Source organism: Chelmon rostratus, chromosome 16, assembly GCF_017976325.1.
Source record: "Chelmon rostratus isolate fCheRos1 chromosome 16, fCheRos1.pri, whole genome shotgun sequence".
Taxonomy (NCBI): domain Eukaryota; kingdom Metazoa; phylum Chordata; class Actinopteri; order Chaetodontiformes; family Chaetodontidae; genus Chelmon; species Chelmon rostratus.
This window is the reverse complement of record NC_055673.1, coordinates 12,508,198-12,526,993: the sequence shown is the minus strand read 5'-3', so window position 1 is coordinate 12,526,993 and position 18,796 is coordinate 12,508,198. Positions and strand designations below refer to the sequence as shown.

The window sequence follows — 18,796 nt, the reverse complement described above, 5'->3', positions numbered from 1 at the left end:
GGAGGATTTTGCAGTGTAATTGCCTGCTTAAAATCATCATGCGTTACCAGAAACGACAGACAAAAGTTTGCATTATCTACAGCATGAAACACGGAAGGATTTTGTCAGAGCAGCAGCATCACATGTTCTGCAGGAACACTTCACTTGACAAAGACAGATGACTTCACTGGGAGCTTCTCAGGTTCACAGCAGCACTTAAGCAATTAAAAGTGGAGCCAGGAAACGGATATTTTGAAAGGAACAAAACTTGAGGACAGAGAGAAGCTCAGCTGGACTCTCCAGAGTTATTCAGTGCATCTTAATCATCAGATTAGTCAGAAATGAAGAGAGAATGAGCATACAACCACTAATCCTCTCATTCAGTCCACTTACGGTTGAACTCCCTGCGGCAGGCATGAGGCCTCCAGGGTCGGCTTCGTATCCAGTTCAGGCGTCGAGGCAGCTCCATGATGCCAAGCTGGTGCCAGTGTGTAATGGCCACTCACCCATCAAAGAGCAGCGCCCCGGTGCTTCTTCCCATCCCCAGGACAGAAGCTCCCTACAGAGCATTAGCAGTGCAAAGTACCACCTCAGCAGCCTGGACCTTTTAAGATTAATACTTCACTTTGTCTGCAGCCTGTCCTGCATTTTCTGGGAGCGAGATGCTACAGTAGCTGTTGTTGTGCTCAGCTACATTTCCCCTCCGCTGCTTTATCTTTTATGCATGAGTCAGTGGAACCCAACTCCCTCAGTCCCGGGGATGGCTGGAGGCAGGCCTCTCACCCCAGGAACGCGCACCTATCGACGGGCAGCATCTAAAGCAGAGAGTGCACACCCTGCTGAAATGTGACGCCTCTGCACCGAGCCCCCCCCCAGGGAGGAAAGGTGGGTGGATGGACAGGAGGTGGGGCTTGGCCAGCCACCTGAGGAGGCTGGAAGGAAGATGGTCAGTCAAAGACTCCAAGACATAGTCCGTTTCTCTGTGTGGACGTACAGACATTTGGCCCATGAATCTATGATTCTTGCAGCCACAATTCCGATTCAGCATCATTTTGATCACGAGGCACTGTAAACGTAAAATCAGCACTGTGCACTGTCTGTCGTTCCTGGTTGTCCGAAGGTCCAGATTAATGCACAAAGGTGATAAAGCCTGTAGGCTTTAGCAGTTAGGGCTCCCCGAATGAGCTGCCTGAGAAGATCAGGCCAGCAAACTGCCTCATCTTTTAGATCACATTTAAAAATGTTAAAAACAGGTGTTCTATTATCAACTGTAAAGCACATGTTTTTGAAAGGTGCTATGCCAATAATGTGTAGAATTAATAACAATACACTGGTAATATTACTGGTTTTCTGTCACAAATGTATAATGTAATATAAGTGTGGAGTGCAGCTAATTAATTTTACCAAAAAAAAAATCCCACAAATCTCAAAATGTTTCCAGAGCTGGTTAGAAAATAGTTAAAAAATATATATATATACTAAACTTTAAGAGCCTAAAGTCAAATATTCAAAATCTATATATAATATTCTGCTTTGACAGAACAACAGTCTGACACAAAGATATTCAGTTTCCTGTGATAGAATAAACAAATGTGCACACTTGATCACAGCTTAAACAAGTGAATGTTTGGCATTTGGTTGGAGAATGACTCAAATGATTATTAAAATCAACAGATTCATTACTTAATCCACTAATTGCTTCAGCCCTATTTGAGAAAGAAGAAACACGTTTTATAGACACTAGTTTGTTAATTTTGAAATTACCTTCATAAACAGACTGAACTGAGTTTGACAGCTTTGATGCAGCTTATAGCAACTCATTTACAAAAACAACAGTGCAGAGCTGCAGTCTGACAGGATTTTATGAAGAGTTACGAGACCATGACCCCTAGTGGCCGTCAGCTGCGCACTGCAACTCACATATCTTTGTTTGCAATTCAAGTGGACACAGTCAAAGTCACTGAAATACATATTCTGTACTTGCCTTTATTCATATAAAACACAACACTTTGATGCCTCAGTCTGGCTAAACACAACCCCCTCCACAGAAAAGCATTATCTCACAATTTGGCTTGTCCAAAATATGATAAATAAAACGGTCAGTACAGAAAGCACTTTCAGACATAACTCTACAAACACACAAAACACAGCTTTGTCAAACACAACCCAACCCGAACACATGAAATATACATTATACTGCAACATTCTGAGTATATAAGTTCATAACATGATAATATAAGCATATACATTGAGACTATTCTGTTAACCGCAGATACAAGGTGATTCTCTTCTTAACAACACCCACAACTGAAATGAGGACTGACTCCAGAGAAAGCAACATTAAACAAATATCTGTGCGCTTCTGTTGGCTGGTGTTGAGGAAGTGCTTTGTGTCGAGACGCTCAAAATGGTTCAATCTAAGGCCTGAATATTCCCACCTGACAGTTAACTACAAAATCTTAAGATGCTTAATTTTTCGCAAATTGACCACCTGAAAAACATTTTGGCAAAATTGTACAGCAAAGTGTCAATATGACTGTGCTCAAGACACTGTACGCAAAAGTTACGTTACAATATTAAAAATCTCCTTTGGCAGACCACACTCACAGAAGGCACATATAGTTCATAAAGACTACCGTACACTGCAAACACCACAGGACTCGTTTCTACCTGTAGCTCAACACGCTACAGCTAAAGTTTTCTCACTAGGAAGCAGACACTTTGCTACAGGCCCACTGTACTCTGTGAGCAGAAAGATGGTCCAACTATCAGCCTGTTTAAGACCTTTGGTTATGCATTTAGAACAAATGGTCCACATTGATGATATATTTAAAATGCAGCATTACATTAAATATCGCATCTGTGATATAAACTGTTAAGACAAGAGTGTTTAAAAAAAAAAAAGAAAGATAAATACCAGCAACAACGTGTGCACATCAACATGGTTGATCCTGAGATTTGCATCTACAAAGACCACATTGTGGAGTAAAACATTCCCCAGAGGAGTCCTGCAGGTACATTTTCTCAAATCTACATACAAATCACATCACATGAGCTTAAACTCTGAAAACCTTTTTGATAGCCATAACACTTTAGTTACATTCCTCTCACCCGTCTGAGTTGTATATGGCTGAAAACAGAGAACCACATAACAGTAATAACAAGTAACAGCATAAACAAAAGTTTCAGAGGTGCTCTTGAGTGATGCTGGGGACACTTCTAGCTTGTCCCTGGAAGTTAATATGAGCTACCACTGGGAGGCACCAGAAATCAACTACAGGCCTGAAGATACATAGAAAAGATTCAGATGGAAACATTTCACATGACTGATTCATGATCATATCCACAGAAGGATTACCACTTGTAAATAATACCAATCAAAGTCAACTGACACATCACACCAGCTTGTCTTAACTGCAGGAAAAATACAGCACTTTTGTAGAAAACCTCTTTCTCATTCTGAACTAGTTCAGAACTAGTACAAACCTTGGTCCTTCACTTCAGCAATAGATCAGAATAAAGCTTTTCTTTAACAAATGAGTTGTAAAACAAAACTGGAAATGCAAGATGTGCAAATTTGCTGCAGTTTACATGAGTGTTTTAAAAAGTCCAAGAACAATGTATCTGGACTAGATCTGGCTGCCGTACCCAAACCGTTGATGTATAAACTCTTAAAACTCAGACCTGTAATACATGTATGAGTAACACACACTGGCACATTAACCACTCTGATCTCAATGCAAATCCATCAAAACCTTTCACCATTTAAACCAGTGGTTAGGACCCACACCATTGGGTTGAAGATAAATTTGATGGGTTGTGAGAAACCAAAATTGAATATTTTGGCTATTTTTCTGTCATTCCACTTTTTGCTTACGCACTATTTAATCTTATTTTTATTAGGGCCCTAACAAATGTTCAAATAAGGCAAAATAAATAGTTGAATTGGCCATTTTTAATAGTCACAAGCATAAAAAAGCATTGGAACCACTGGTTTGAAACCCCCTAATGCTCATCCTTGAAGTGATCCAACACATGTAACGCATTCAACGAACCTTGTTTTTTGTGCTTTTTCTGTAAAACCTACTGTTTTTGAATAAGTAACCAAAGGCATCTTTACTGAGTCAATTCCCTCTGGATCAGATTGTTCATTTCCACTTGTTGCAGTGTCGGCGCAAGGCTTTCGGTCAGTTTATGTGTGTGTGCGAGTTGCAGTTTTCGGGCACATATGGAGGCAATTGCCCAACCAACACTGCATTGTGCAATAGCATGTGAATGTGCACGTGTTCCACTGAGTTAATCTGCGCAGTGCTGTTTGTTGGAGGGTTATCATGTACAAAATTTTAATTCTACTTTATTTCTATGGCTCATGTGTGAGAGAAGAGGAGTGATGAGCTCATCTCTTCACTCCCTTTAATCAGTCGAGCTATACTCATCTAAATCCTGATTGTCTGCAGCTCACAGCCTCCTTTGTGCTCATTCTTCCTCTTCCATCCATCCAAACAGCATCTCACCGGAGTCCTTTGTCTCTGCTCCATCATTCCATCTTTTCTGGGTCTATATTGTCCAGGTCAATATCAGGTGAGGCCACACAACACATGCACAGTTTCTGAGTGTACAGAGAGATCACATCTGCCGTGACAGAAAAAGAAAAAACAACAGGTTTTCACTCTCACAAGAAACAGCCTGAAGCATTACTGGTTTACACATTTTAGTATAAGGTTAATGGGAGGTACTAAATGCTCTTATATAGTTTCTATTTTTATTCTACTTCATTCTTATTTTAGTTACCTCTTAATATGCATTTCTTTTACTCTATTCATGTATTTATTGGTGACCTTTTGATAACCACATTTCCCTGCTGAGGATCAATAAAGATTCATTGGAGAGATCTTCTCAATGGCAGGGATTTTATACTGACAATATAAAACCCTTTACAGTAGTTATAGTAGTACAGCTCTATAGTACTGTACACTGAACTTTGAAACACTAATCTCAATCACTATTCAGATCTTAACCCAAAGAATGTGCCTATAGTAGTTGCTCTACATGCAACTTAAAACTAGTAATCTACTTTCAGAAATGATCCATAACAGCATCACACAGCAACATTCATTCAAAGGGATTTTTTCCAGCTTACTATATGTCCCAGGACTTTAAATCTTACTGTTTCCTAAGAAAATCTGGTATCAATGCAGCGTTGTTCTTACAATAATGTTCTCCTGGTCCTACACTGCCGTTTGTGCATGAAGTGAAACATGAAATTTAAACCTTTAGAAAGTCTGACATGTTGGTACCCATGGGTCTCTGTATGATGGCTGCATGCTCATGAGTTCTATAATATGCATCTAAATTTAAAAGCGAAAGGATTCTAAATTGTGTTTTTGAAAGTGAAAACATGACCACTATGCCGGTTCGGTTTCTTACCAAGTATTTTTTTGAGGAAGGCTGGTCTGGAGGTGGGTGGCAGGTGAATGCAAATGTAGTAGACTGGTACACCTGACAACGCCACAGCAATTCCCACCAGAGAGTTAATGGTGTCACTGTAGAGGGGAACCACGACCAGGAATATGCTGCACACGCAGTAGACGATGGGGAAAAACAAAGACAGCTGCAGGGAGCAGACAGAGCAGGTTAACAAGGGCAATTTAAAATAATTAACAAATACAGACATTATTTGATTAAACCATGGCCCTGATGATTTAATTGTGGCTTAAATTCCTCAGCCAGTATGCAGTGCAGTCACTTTTATGGTAAGAGAACAAAATACACAATATAATCCGATTCAAACAACATGGGCTTTTAACATTGTTGTTGATGGAGGTACTGCTGATGGGTAAACAAACATTAACCAGAAGAGTGCATTCAGTGAAGTGCAGATCTGCACCAGGCTTAGAGCCAAGATGGCAGCAAAGACAGCAAAAACATCTCGCATCGAGCCTAACTTTAGTTAGAGTGAGGCAGTTGGTTTTGCGAGCTCATGAGATCAAAAGAGCTGAGAATTCATGTTGCCAGGCTTCAGGTTATGTGTTTGTGCCAAACAACAGTCGTTGTGGACCAATCAGCATCCTGTGAGCAACTACTGGCACCTACGGGCATGGTTTAGGTGTGGTGACAGCAAGAGAAGTGACTATTTGTAAGAAAACAAAACCAGTAGCAGCTCCTACAGTGGTTACTAGAGAGTATTTCTTCTTTGAAACAAAGCTTTGTGTAACAAACCTTTGCTACTTTGTTACATTGAGGTGCAATAGCATGCACACACAAAAAGACAAAAATTACCTCACAAACACATAGTGACTTTTCTGATGAATAATTCTGTGTTTGTATTTGTTATGACTCTTTGTGTGTGACTGTATATACCTAGCCAATCAGGCTGCAGCTGTACAATGCAGTAATTCCGGCTTAAATTATCTTCCACTTTGTCACAGTTACAAATAGACAGGCCACTGACTGATGAGAAGAAAGTATAAAAATAAGTGAGAACAAAACTTTAAAGAAGTGAGGGTGAACTCTCACTGTTGACCTACATCCTGCTTCCATCCCACTTCAATCATGAGTGGTCTGTATCCTAAAAATACTTACAATAACAGCAAACTATGCATGGTTTTAGCTTCCAACAACACATCTTGCAAAAGTGATTCAGAGGTTTCAAGATGTCTAAGTTTCTCACAGACTACCAGACATGTCATTCAGTGAACAAGCTTTTTTCTTTGCCTCTGTAGTTACCTGTCTAACTAAAGTACATGACTTCTGCACTGTCTGTATCACACTGTATAGGAGAGAAACTAGTCTGTCTGGAAGGAGGAGTAGCTATGGTATGTAAACATGTCAGCGCTTGTGTTGCATCAGCCTTCTTACCTTAACTGGTCGGTGCAGATCAGGAGCTTTGAAGCGAAGGTAGATCTGGCTGGCTATTGACAGACCAATGAACAGCCAGTAGTTAAAACTGAAGTAGTTGATCAACTGGAACACGTCAGGCACAGACAGATATAACAGAGACATGGCACCCTGAAAAGAGAGGACAAAGCACACACAAAGAAAAATTGTTTGAGTTCGGTAACGAGTAGGCATGAGGAAGACAGGTATCCAGGGGTAATAAAAACAAAACCAAATACACAGTTTCATTTCAGAACTCCTAAAAATATGTGATACTAACATTGAAGAGCAGGGCAGGAATTGGAGTGAAACGCTTAATGTGGATCATGCACAGGACATTAGGTAGGTGGCCTTCTCTGGAACCAACGAAAAACAACCTGCAGGAGAAAACAAAAGAAATGGTGAAGACATCAGACTGTGTGCAAGTATCGCAGAGCTCACAACAGGCTGGCAAAGATTGGAGGTTGGTATTATGGCAGGATGTACAGTGTCCCCGCTAGCTTTCACAATGGCTATGGAGGTAATTATTAGGGCTTCCAAGTGGGTCGTAGGTGGAGAGAGACGGCAGAATGGAATGCGTCTTCCACCAATTAGGGCTTATATGGATGATATGACACTGCTAACTTCAACAGTGCCATGTACAAGGAGGTTGTTTGATAAAGTCAATCAGAATCTCAAGTGGGCTAGTATGAAGATTAAGCCTAGTAAGTCAAGGAGTATTTCAATATACAGAGGGAAAGTAAGTGATAGAAAGTTTGCTATAGATGGTGAGGAAATCCCAACAATTAGGGAGAAATCAGTTAAGAGTCTAGGACGGTGGTACAATGTGGACCTGAATGATGTTGAACAGGTTGTGCAATTTAGAAAGGATGTTGCAGAAGGGCTGGAGAGAATAGATAAATCAGGGCTCCCAGGAAAACTGAGGTTGTGGTGCTTGCAGTTTGGCTTGTATCCTAGGTTAATGTGGCCAATGTCAGTATATGAAGTCCCATTATCTGTAGCAGAGAGAATGGAAAGGCTAGTTAGCTCTTATATTAGAAAATGGTTGGGTGCTCCCAGGTGCTTAAGCAATGTAGCTTTGAATGGGAAAGGAATGCTTCAGCTGCCAGTATCCAGTCTAACAGAGGAGTTTAAATGCACTAAGGTTAGGACAGAACTTTTATTATCTGGGGGTAAGGACATGTTAGTTAGCAATGTGGTTCCGAATCCTTCTGGGGGGAGGAAATGGAACCCAAGGGCAGCAGTGCAGGAGGCAGAGGCAGCTCTTAGGCATGCAGAAATAGTAGGAAATGTTCAATTTGGCCGGGGAGGCTTGGGGCTTGGCCCAGGCAAACCAGTGTGGAATAAAGCAGGTCTAAAGGAGAAAAGAAAGCTTGTAGTGGAACAGGTGCGTAGGCAGGAGGAGTTGTTAAGAGGGGCAAAAGCAGTTGGTCAAGCCAAACAGGGACAATGGTTGAATTGGGAAGGTGTTGAGAAGAGGAAACTTAGTTGGAGGGACCTGTGGAATATGGAGGAAGGCCGTATTAAATTTCTGATAGGGGCGACATATGATGTGTTGCCAACCCCGCAGAACCTAAGTCTCTGGGTACAGGGCGATCAATCGTGCCCACTCTGCTCAGGTACAGCAAGTTTAAAGCACATTTTGTCAGGTTGTAGAATTAGCTTATCACAAGGCCGGTATACATGGCGGCATAATCAGGTGCTGAGAAGCTTAGCCGCAGGCATTGAGGAGAGAAGGAAGCAGGTGAATTCTGGAAGTTCTAGAAAGGAGAGGTTAGATGTGCAGTTTGTTTGAGAGGGGGAGAAAAATAGAGCTGCTAAGTCAGGAAGAAAGCAGGTAGGTGGCTGCCTGGTAGGGGCTGATGATTGGCAAATGCAGGTCGACTTGGGAGGAAAGCTAGTTGTGCCCCAGGAAATAGTTTATAGTAATCTGAGGCCGGACATTGTCTTATGGTCCATGAGTAAAAAGACCGTGTATTTTATTGAGTTAACAGTCCCTTGGGAAAATTCAGTGGAGGCAGCTTATGAAAGGAAGAAGACTAAGTATGCAGATTTAAAGACAGAATCTGAGCAGAGGGGATGGAAGACCAGGGTCTGTCCGGTTGAAGTGGGGTGTAGAGGTTTTGTTGCAGGGTCAGCTGTTTCACTGTTGAGGGAGCTGGGAGTGCATGGGCAAAATTTAAGAAAGACAGTGAGGGAGATGTCAGATGAGGCTGCTAGGTCTAGTCAGTGGATATGGATCAGGAGAAATAATAGTAGTTGGGGGGTGAAATAGGGACAGTGAGGGGGGGGGGGGGGGGCAGAGGACATGCATGCCTATACCGGCAAGAGAAGAGGTTAAAGTCTAAACAAGACACCTCTCCTCTGCTCTGCTTTCCCCGCCCCATCTTCTCGCTCTGCCAATAGGAAGAGAACCAGGAAGAGGAAGTTTAGATAAGGTGGGGGTGTGGCCAGCTAGAGTCTCTCTTTGGGACCATGCGGCCTGTTCAGGTGAGTGTGCGTGGTAAGATACAGAGTTGGCTTGTTTTTTGATCTTTTTGGTTGTTTTCCTGTTTTGTTTGCTTCTTGAAGGAAATGTTAGGGTTTGTTTTCCTGCTTTGTTTGCTTTTTGAAGGAAATGGTAGGGTTTGCTGCTTCTTGAAGGAAATGGTAGGGTTTGCTGCTTCTTGAAGGAAATGTTAGAAGAGGCTGTTAAATCTAGTCTGTGGTTTAGGCCTCCACCTTCAGCACCCTCTAAATTTTCCACCCCCTACCCGAACAAGGGTCTGTATCCAATCCCTACTTTCATCTTTTGACTCTACCTCTTTATTTTCTATCCCCTACCCGAACCAGGGTTTGTATTCCCACCCCGCTTTTTCTTGGTGCAGTTGGTGAGAGGCAGGGGTAGATGATGGTAGTGTGGCAATCGGCAGTTACATGTGGCATCTAGGCCTGTGGTAGCATTGTAGCAGCTAACAATAGCTAAAGCGGTGAGAGTATGATAGTATCTTAGCAGTTAGTATTGGTAGCTAGCAATTAACATTAACAGTATAGGTGAATCTAGCTTTATTGTCTTCTTCTGTTCCTCTTAGCAGGTAGCGGTTAGCACGTAACATTAGCTAAATGGTAGCATCGGAACTGTATTGTCTTCTTCTGTTCTTCCTAGCAGTTAGCATTAGCATTAGCAATAGTTAAATGGTAGCATTGGTACTGGCCACTACCTGGAGCATCTCTGGGTCAGTTGAACGTGGCGGTGCTGTTTGGATTGTGTAGGAGCAGTGTGAACTGGCACTAGGGGGGGTGACTCTGGGACGCCAGAGTTCACTGCCTAACCTCCTGGAGGTGTAGTGGGACTAAGTAGGCGAAACACTGTTGAAGGGAGGTTTCCACCTGATGACCCCCAGAGACGTGTTAGGAATCACTGCTCTTTGGCAGGTATAGAGGCAGATTAGAGCTCCAAGGTTCTTCACTGAGAATGAATCCTCTTTTTGAGCACAAGTATCTTGTGTTTAAATTAACACAGCTCATAGTTTCCTTACATTTTAAAACATTATAGGCAGAAATGGGATTATGCAGAATAGCGAGGCAAATCTACATACATAATCTGTTTATATCTACCAACCTGGAGGCAGCGATGATGGAGGAGTTGAGGCCTCCATAGCAGGAAATTGCCACCGACAATGGGATCAGCCATCGAGCCCAGCCCAGCACCTCATCTGCAAATGTCTGAGGAGACATTCAACAAAGTGCAAACAACAGTAAAAACAATTGATGACACCAGATCCTGATGATGCATACTTGAATCTGTAACACAAATATATATTTTAGCTTTGTTAATAATATGACTACTGATGATATCCACACAGAGAAATTGATACCGATGTACTGATGATATACACTTCTGTGCAGATTAAAAGTAAAAGCTCTGAAAAGGATTTGCAGTAAAGATGCGCTTTAAAATGTCTTTGCCAAACAGGGTTAAAATTCAACAACTGAATTTCCCCTCTGGGGATCAATAAAGGCTTATCTTATCTTATGTTCAAATATTATCAACTTTCAGGGCAGCGGTGAAGTGTGAAGTCTGTTCAGTACGCAGTGCCCAGTGACACAAGGTTTGACATCATTGCTCTCTCCAAAATATGACAAATCCACTGACAGAGGTAAAATACTTGTCTCTCAGCTTTAAAATCCAAGGCAGAACACAGCCCATGGGTTGTTGGAACATTAGTAAACCATCAGAATGAAAACTCTTAACCACGGGATTATCAAATACCATTGACAACAAGCCTGAGTACAACGCTTCCTTCATTCATTTCACTAATCACATCATCAGCTTCCCTATGTTCCTGTGTGGGGCGCTAACCTCTTTAACTAAATGAGGTTCCTGTAATCATCTAGACTTTTACAGTCACAGATAACCAAAAGGGAGTACCGCACCAGCTACTGGTGGCAGTGGCTGCCAGCCAGGCTGAAAGCGATGGCAGGAGAGGACAGGAAGGAAAGCCAACCTGATCCCTCCATGAGGCTGAGCAGATGCTGTCAATCTGGGTAACTCCTGTGATGTACTAATAGAGTTAATGGGTAGACATTAGTGTGCACACGGCCAGACTGTACAGCTGCTGTAGCATGCAAGGGACCCACAACGATCTTCAGATACTCACCACAGCAACGGCGTCACTGCTGAGCACTTTGTCAGCATCCATGACCACGTAGTAAGCTACGTTGGTCAGGATGTAGATCACTGTGACAATGGGCATGGAAATAGCGATGGACAGGGGCAGATTCCTACAATGGAAAATGAGAAAAGTGTTCCATCATCCACCCAGGCGACCACATATTTTGAAATAAAATTACTACTTTCTAATGCATCTAGGCTAAAATTACATGATTTCATTATTTTTCTTTTTCAAAATATGACAGGTACAGAAACCATTTAAGGGGTAATGCAAATCTTTAAATCTCTCAGTTGTACCTTAAATATTTATTGTGGAGAACTGAAAAAAATAACTGTGACAACACAAACACATGTAGTACTAAAAGCTTCAGGTGGAGAATCTACATTGTACATTTTTTTTTTTAAACTTTCATTTTAACAGTTCATTTCTAGCTGTGGTGTATACTGTTTCAACAGAGTGAGATGAAGGCTTGATGACTTGGGAAATTCCTAAATATGTTTCTTTAAGTCAGATTCATGAAATACAAGATTTACAGTATGTGAAAGGTATGTAGTTATGTAAAGCAACGGTGTCAGGAATGCAAATCAATCTTCCTGAAATACCAGACCTCATACCTCTCTGGGTTTTTGATCTCCTCTGTGATGAAGTTGAGTGTATCCCAGCCAGAGTAGGAATAGAGTGCTGAATACAGGGCCAGGGCCATATCCCCAGGGTCCAGCTTGGAGCCTTTGAATGAATCCTCAAAGTTCTGGTCAAAACCTACAACAACACAGCATTGCTACATGAACCCAGCACATAAGGAAGCATTAAATTATTTTGCTTTCTTCATCTGAGGCTAAATGTTTTCTGAATAACTAATTAGTCCAGCTGATATCTTAATTACTTATTTCAATATCCAGGTAACTAGCATGCTGTGCATTTGATATACGCTGTAAGAAGATACATGTCTGAACCTGTTTAGTCACAGAAAAGGACAAAAACATAGATGGCAATAATCAATAACAAGTGACAAACACAATCGAGAAGGTAATAATAACGAACCAGCTGGTCTAATATCAAAATTTTACCTATTGGCCAAACAGAAAAAAGTGGTGCAACAGTTACAGACAAACATTTGAAATATTTACAGATTTTATCGGAAGACAGACAGACAATCCTACCTTGTGCTAGCTTAACCAGGCCAGTAATGATGATGACGATAAGAGCTAGGACCTTGGCTACAGTGGAGATGACCTGAAGAATAGCACCCCATTTCACTTTCATACAGTTCACACAAGTCAGCAGACCTGACAGAGTAAGAAAACAGCAGTTAGCCAATATCTAATATACAGAGTTTATATTGAATGATAAACACAGCAGAGAGTAGCAGATAAACGGGTATTAAAACTTACAGTCAAGAACTTCTGAAGAAAAGATAATTTCTGAAACATGAATTCTATTTCATTGTGAACTCAATGAAAACAGGACTACAAGAGCAGTATTTGGTATGCTGAATCAGTAGAGAGGGGATGGCGACATCAGTGAACTCACATATTCAACTTGAAAAATCTGTTTGGCATTGTTCATAACTGGTAAGAGCACAGACTCTACTGATCCAAGCTTTTATATCTGGGCCTTAAGAACTAACAGAAGGATTTCCACCTTCAAGCTAGCTAGGAGGCTGGCCTGTTGATATATTGACACCATTACTGAGTTTGAGGCCCTGCTTGGACACAATTCCATTCTCAAGATAATAATGTGCAAAAGACTTGGCACACCGTATCAAAAAACACCCAACTGGTTTAAGCTTTAACAGAAATGTCAATATTCCTGTTGTTCTTAAAAGCTCTTTATCCCGTATCATCACAAAGCTTTAGGGTTGCAATTTCCTAAGCACAGTAGGGTGAAGCGGAAATCAACAAGTACAAAGTGTAGTCGCACACATACTCCTCTCAGTGCAGGGTAAACAAAGACCAAATCAAGCAGCTATGTTTGGAAAAGTCCCCACAGCTAATGGCACAAAGAAGGGCATCATCTAATTAAATGGCGCATGTACCATGTGTTGCTTATATAAGAAACTGAAACTATTTTTATGGAGCATTTCCTTGAATTACGTGTGGCTTCTCACTGACGGTATTCCTTTTCAGGTAGTGTACTTGACCTTCTACATTCCCCAACATTCAGCAGTTAGGATGTTAATGAGAACAGGTAACAGCTAAGGGCAAACTGTCACTGCAGGGTGCAAAAAACCTATACTAGCAACTTACACTTTGCATAGTCCAACACCAGAACAAGTCTAGTGTAATTTTGTTTTATCTGAGGTTGTCCTGTCAAGACATTTAAAGCACCTGTAGTGGAGTGGAGTGTGGAAAAGCTCTATTGCATTCTGTTTAAACAATATTTCCTTATGTAACTTGTTGTTAGTGGACCACAATGTAGCATGGCCACATGAACATTAGCCAGCAATGAATGATATCCGCACCGAGCAATTGAGCAGAGCCACTCTGGTTGGAAAAAAAAAATGCTGCATTGCTTCTATTTGTTACAATAGTCTTTTCAAGATATGCTTTTGGTTAAAATACATTTGAAAACATGTATTTGTTTGTGCTGCCGATGAAGAGAGGCTGTCCTAATTCTGGTCAAGCTCCACAGTGATGCTCCTCTTAGAATAGGTACTGTACAAAATGCTTTAGCTGTCAAACAGACGACACAGACATTTTCACAACTAACACAAACACACATACAACAGCCTAAGTAGAGCATTTAAGTGAGGTTAGTTCAGGGAGGCCCTTACATATGATGACAGCAGCGATGAGGCGGACAGCATCATAGGGGGCTGAACAGGTTGGGTAGAAGGGCTGGACCAGGTAGGTGGAGAAGGTCAGGGCTATCACTGCCTGACAAGCTGGCTCAACTATCAACAGTGACGTCCACAGTCTGCAGCAGAATCGATAAGTCTTTATTATTATTATAGGGCATAAATATAACATATTTTCTTACCTTAAAATAACAATGAATAATATGAGAATTTATATACCACTACCACTAATATGGCTTTCTCAGTTTTAATCTTGGTACTGTACATGCTTGAATAAGAAATCTGCTGTTAGTGAACTGCCTAAACTAATGCAATAAGAAATTAACATTTTAATTAACAAAAATGTCTTTAGAGTCTTCAAAAGGTGGCCAGATATACAATAGAACAGAATACTGAATTGATGCTGCTCTGCTTTATCCCAAGTGGACCTTATATATTACATGCTATTTCTACAAGCCATATGGACCTAATCTTGTGTTAGCCACACATTAAAGAAAGAACATGCAGTAGTATTTCATTTCTGTTGTGTGTTGTTTCCAGGACAATGTGTTAGAACCATGTGTTTACAGACAAAGAGAGTAAAACAACTACATACCGAATAAAAGCCACAAAACCTCCAAAGGCCTCCAGGATATAGGCGTAGGAAGCCCCAGATTTACGGATGGTGGTACCCAGCTCAGCATAGCATAAGGCTCCAAACACAGAAAATATTCCTCCAATGGCCCACACTACCAGGGACAGGCCAAATGAGCCTGTGTACTTAAGAACCCCCTGCAGGATAACAAATGAGAGTAGACAATTAGGTTCGGTGAGGTTAAAAATAACTCGTGCACGTTCTTGGTTATTTCAGTTTGGTTAGGATGGTGTGAAACCCGTCAGCTGATGTCTGGAGCACAGCAAAGAATGGCACCAAGACCACCAATCTAACGCCATACAGATAGGACAGTCTGAAAATATACAATAGATGACTGCCCAAACCTTAGTGTGAACACTAAACAGAGCAACAAGTGTAAAACAAACACTCAACATTACTCAATGAACAGAGATTTAGCAATGTATAAATAACAGTATGCATTTTGCAATATGCTTCAAAACTAGTTGGCAAATCTGAAAAAGAAACTTAAATCAGGGAAAACAAATTAATTGGCCTAAAAAAGCAGAGACTCTTACCTTAGGTGAGACGAAGATGCCGGAGCCTATCATATTTCCCACAATGAGGCAGACCCCATGGAGGAGGGAAATCTCCTGCTTCAGCCGCACGCCGCTGCCCTGGGACGCAGAGTCTACCTCAGCAACCATTCTGATGGACTTACAGCCTTCAGCTTCAACTCAGCAGAGGTAACAGGGGAGTGATAAAGATTGCGGCAGCACCAGGGACTGAGACGAGGTGAAAGCATAGAACAATACAAAGACAAGAGGGGTGTAGACCAGGACAAGAGAAAGTGAGGTGGGAGTGTCTGGTCACTGGAAAACTGTCAGTGTCAAACAGCCATTGTTGAATCCAAGAAGTTATTCTCCACTGGCACACTCTGTAAGAAAAACAACAAAACACCATGTCACAGAAGCGCTTTACACATCTCAGTAGTTTTAAAAGTTAAGTTTCAAATAAATGATCCAGATTTAGCATCATACCCCTAAGTTAAAAGTTGGAAACGTGGGGGCCAATGAGGCAACTGCATATGAGTAAATGAATGAATGAATGAGTGAATGGATTAAATTAATGCCATTATAGATTTACGAGGTGCATGTAAGAAGGAGTAAGTAAGGGACAAGTCTGCTACAGGAACTACAAATCAGTTTGTCCCAGGTTTGAAGAAATTCAAGGCATCCCTGAGATATCTCTTCACGGCCTGAGAACATACTGCTCCCAGCCAAGGCTGTCACCAGCACATAGACATGAAAAAACAAAAATGGCTTCTGCATTTCTACTTGTTCTATGGGGCCATTTAACTGGTTGTACAAGCTTACAAGCACTACAGTCTGGTGCTGTAACTATGGCAAAGTATGTGCTATGTCATGTTTGTCTTTTAATCCATAGACAACAGAATGCACACCTGGTGTTATCATGTGAGCTGCATCTGGACACTATCTGAACAATGACATTTGATCACAGGGTTTTGTATTTATACCTGGTATTAATACTGTACGCATTCATGACACATCCCAGGTGTAGGAGAGCAACTGTGTTGTACTGTACTTCATTATTTTTCCCTTTGCCCAGGATTGGGTTGTCTGTAGCTCCTTACAGGGTTTGCATGAGATAGCAGGAGGAGTAGAAGCTCAATTTGAAAAGCAGATTGTTTTTTTAAGAATAGGCCGACAAAATGCACAGACCGAATTTATACCAGGGCTGAGATCAAATCAACCATTCAAAAAGTTTGGAATCACTCGCCACAAAAGCTTGATTCAGTATAGTCAGATGTCCTCTTCACAGACTGACATTTTGTGTGAAGGGTTTTAAAAAAAGGCAATGTTTTCTAACAAAACGTTGTCCAATGGTTCAACCAGACTGATAACTGAAAGGGCACAAAGAGACAAGGATACATCCATCATTGGAAAAGCAATTGGAAGCTTAGCATCAAAGTTTGTGCAGATTTAAATAAGAACTGGTCCTTATTTCAATGTCAAGTGCACACTAATGCCTAAAACAAACAGGAATTAGGAGGCCGTTACATTAGCAACGCTATTCTTAAAACTTCGAAACAGACATAGAAAGTTTGTCTAGGGTTAGCACAACTTGAACTGGCTCATGGAATATCAACTAAATATACAGGACTGCCAAATCATAGTGTAAACCTATTTAGGGCCCTATGATTTCTGCAATGCAGAAAATACAATTTGAAATAAAAAAGGAATTGAGTATAAGATTTGGAATATGCCAAAACATGAATGCAAGAGTCGTGTCAAAGACGCTTTCTGAGAGAGAGAGAGAGAGGCACACAGGCCGCTATTAACACATTTAGGGGAGATGTGATGTTTTGACTGGAAGGTAGGTGTTTTAAAATGCCACAGCTGTCCAACTAAAAGTAATTCAATGATACAAAAGCATTGTATATTAATCAACTGACAGAAAACTGAATGTAGTCTATTCACTCTAGTCATTCACTGAGTGAAAATACCCTGTCCACAGCTGCTCAGATTTTAATGCTTTTCTCTGTTTCAGGTCCTGTTTTTGGTAGAGATGCACCTGTCTCATACTGACTCAAACAGCCGGATCAGATATCTCACAGTAGGCGATCTGGTATTGGTGGTGTTTTATAAACAGAGGACAATTCAGTATATTTATATCTATGTCGGTCTCGTTCACACTATTAATAAAAAACTGTGCGAAGTATGCCAGTGTTAACGGTATCGGGATTGAAAAAGCTGGCTCTCATGTAAACATCTTAACTCTAAAGCTAAACATGGACTGGAGTGGATCGTCTTCCTGGGGAAAAACTGCACCACATGACTTGACCAATAAAATTTGCGAGCATCCGCACGAGCCGTCTACGCCAACATGGCTGCTATAGTTAAGTGTCCCTCTTCACAAGTTCAAGAGACATCTCTGTGGAGGAAATACTTTATTCCACATCATCCCCTACCACATTTACCGTTCACATATCCAGTGTCCAAAACGACTATGTTCGGTTAAGTATCACTCAGTCATTAAACGTGTCTGTCAGACGCTCATTACACGTAAAGACGCAGCGTCCTCTCATGTCAGATCCAACTTTTCTAACTAAACATGCTGCGGTCGTAGCCCGGGTCGGATGTGGGACGTGAAACGTGGACACGGACTACTATCGTTGTGTATTTCAACATACACTTCACGCGTGAGACTGAATAAAAATCTGAACTTAACACGCATCAATCCAGCTGTGTCCCTCACAGTAATGTTTTCCAAACCACCCGCTCCCGTTTTCTCCGCTCCAATACACCAAAAATCACCGCCTTATGTTAATGATTAGCGCTGGATGGATATATAGCCTTGTTAGCTCTGGCCTGATAAATACACAAGAGGATGATGGGGGATCAATGAAACTGTTTCAATACACAAGCGGTATTTTTTCTAGCTAACACTGATATCCATCTAAACAGTATCCATGTTAAACTCAATGTACGGCAGCTCTGCAGCGTTGCATAAAGCTAACAGAGCTAGCTGACTCACGCAATTGATGCATAACGTTACATGATGCTGTTGATGTACATGCTAACGTTCGTATATGATACTAACGTTATATGATAGTGACAACGGTTAACGTCAGTTCGAGTTGAAACGCTTCGCCTACATGTCATTTAATTGCTCAGGGCAGGATTTCTAAGTGGGATATAATGTCTGTATCCAAGAAGAAAATATGAGAGAGACAGTTTACCTTAGTTGTGTCGTTTTTCTCTCCAGTGCAGCACTCAGCAACACATGTGGGCAACTTTAGCTCCTCGGCGTTTAAGCTAACCCTTCCGCATCATCAACCGCCAAAGGATGTGAGGCACCACCCACTGCCGAGCG

At 41.4% G+C, this 18,796-nt stretch overlaps 1 protein-coding gene across 1 annotated transcript; it reads right to left on the bottom strand.

Annotated features, from left to right (window-relative positions):
• Positions 1–1,949: 1,949 nt before the first annotated feature.
• Positions 1,950–18,796, bottom strand: si:dkeyp-120h9.1 (uncharacterized protein LOC566469 homolog). Its single transcript, XM_041955886.1, has 12 exons — positions 18,663–18,796; positions 15,478–15,836; positions 14,903–15,078; positions 14,284–14,426; positions 12,671–12,796; positions 12,125–12,269; positions 11,496–11,619; positions 10,457–10,560; positions 7,136–7,232; positions 6,838–6,987; positions 5,407–5,590; positions 1,950–4,611 (listed from the first exon to the last, which is right to left on the bottom strand). Exons 2-12 carry the CDS (start codon positions 15,604–15,606, stop codon positions 4,517–4,519), a joined length of 1,473 nt encoding a protein of 490 aa, XP_041811820.1. The 5' UTR covers positions 15,607–15,836; positions 18,663–18,796; the 3' UTR covers positions 1,950–4,516.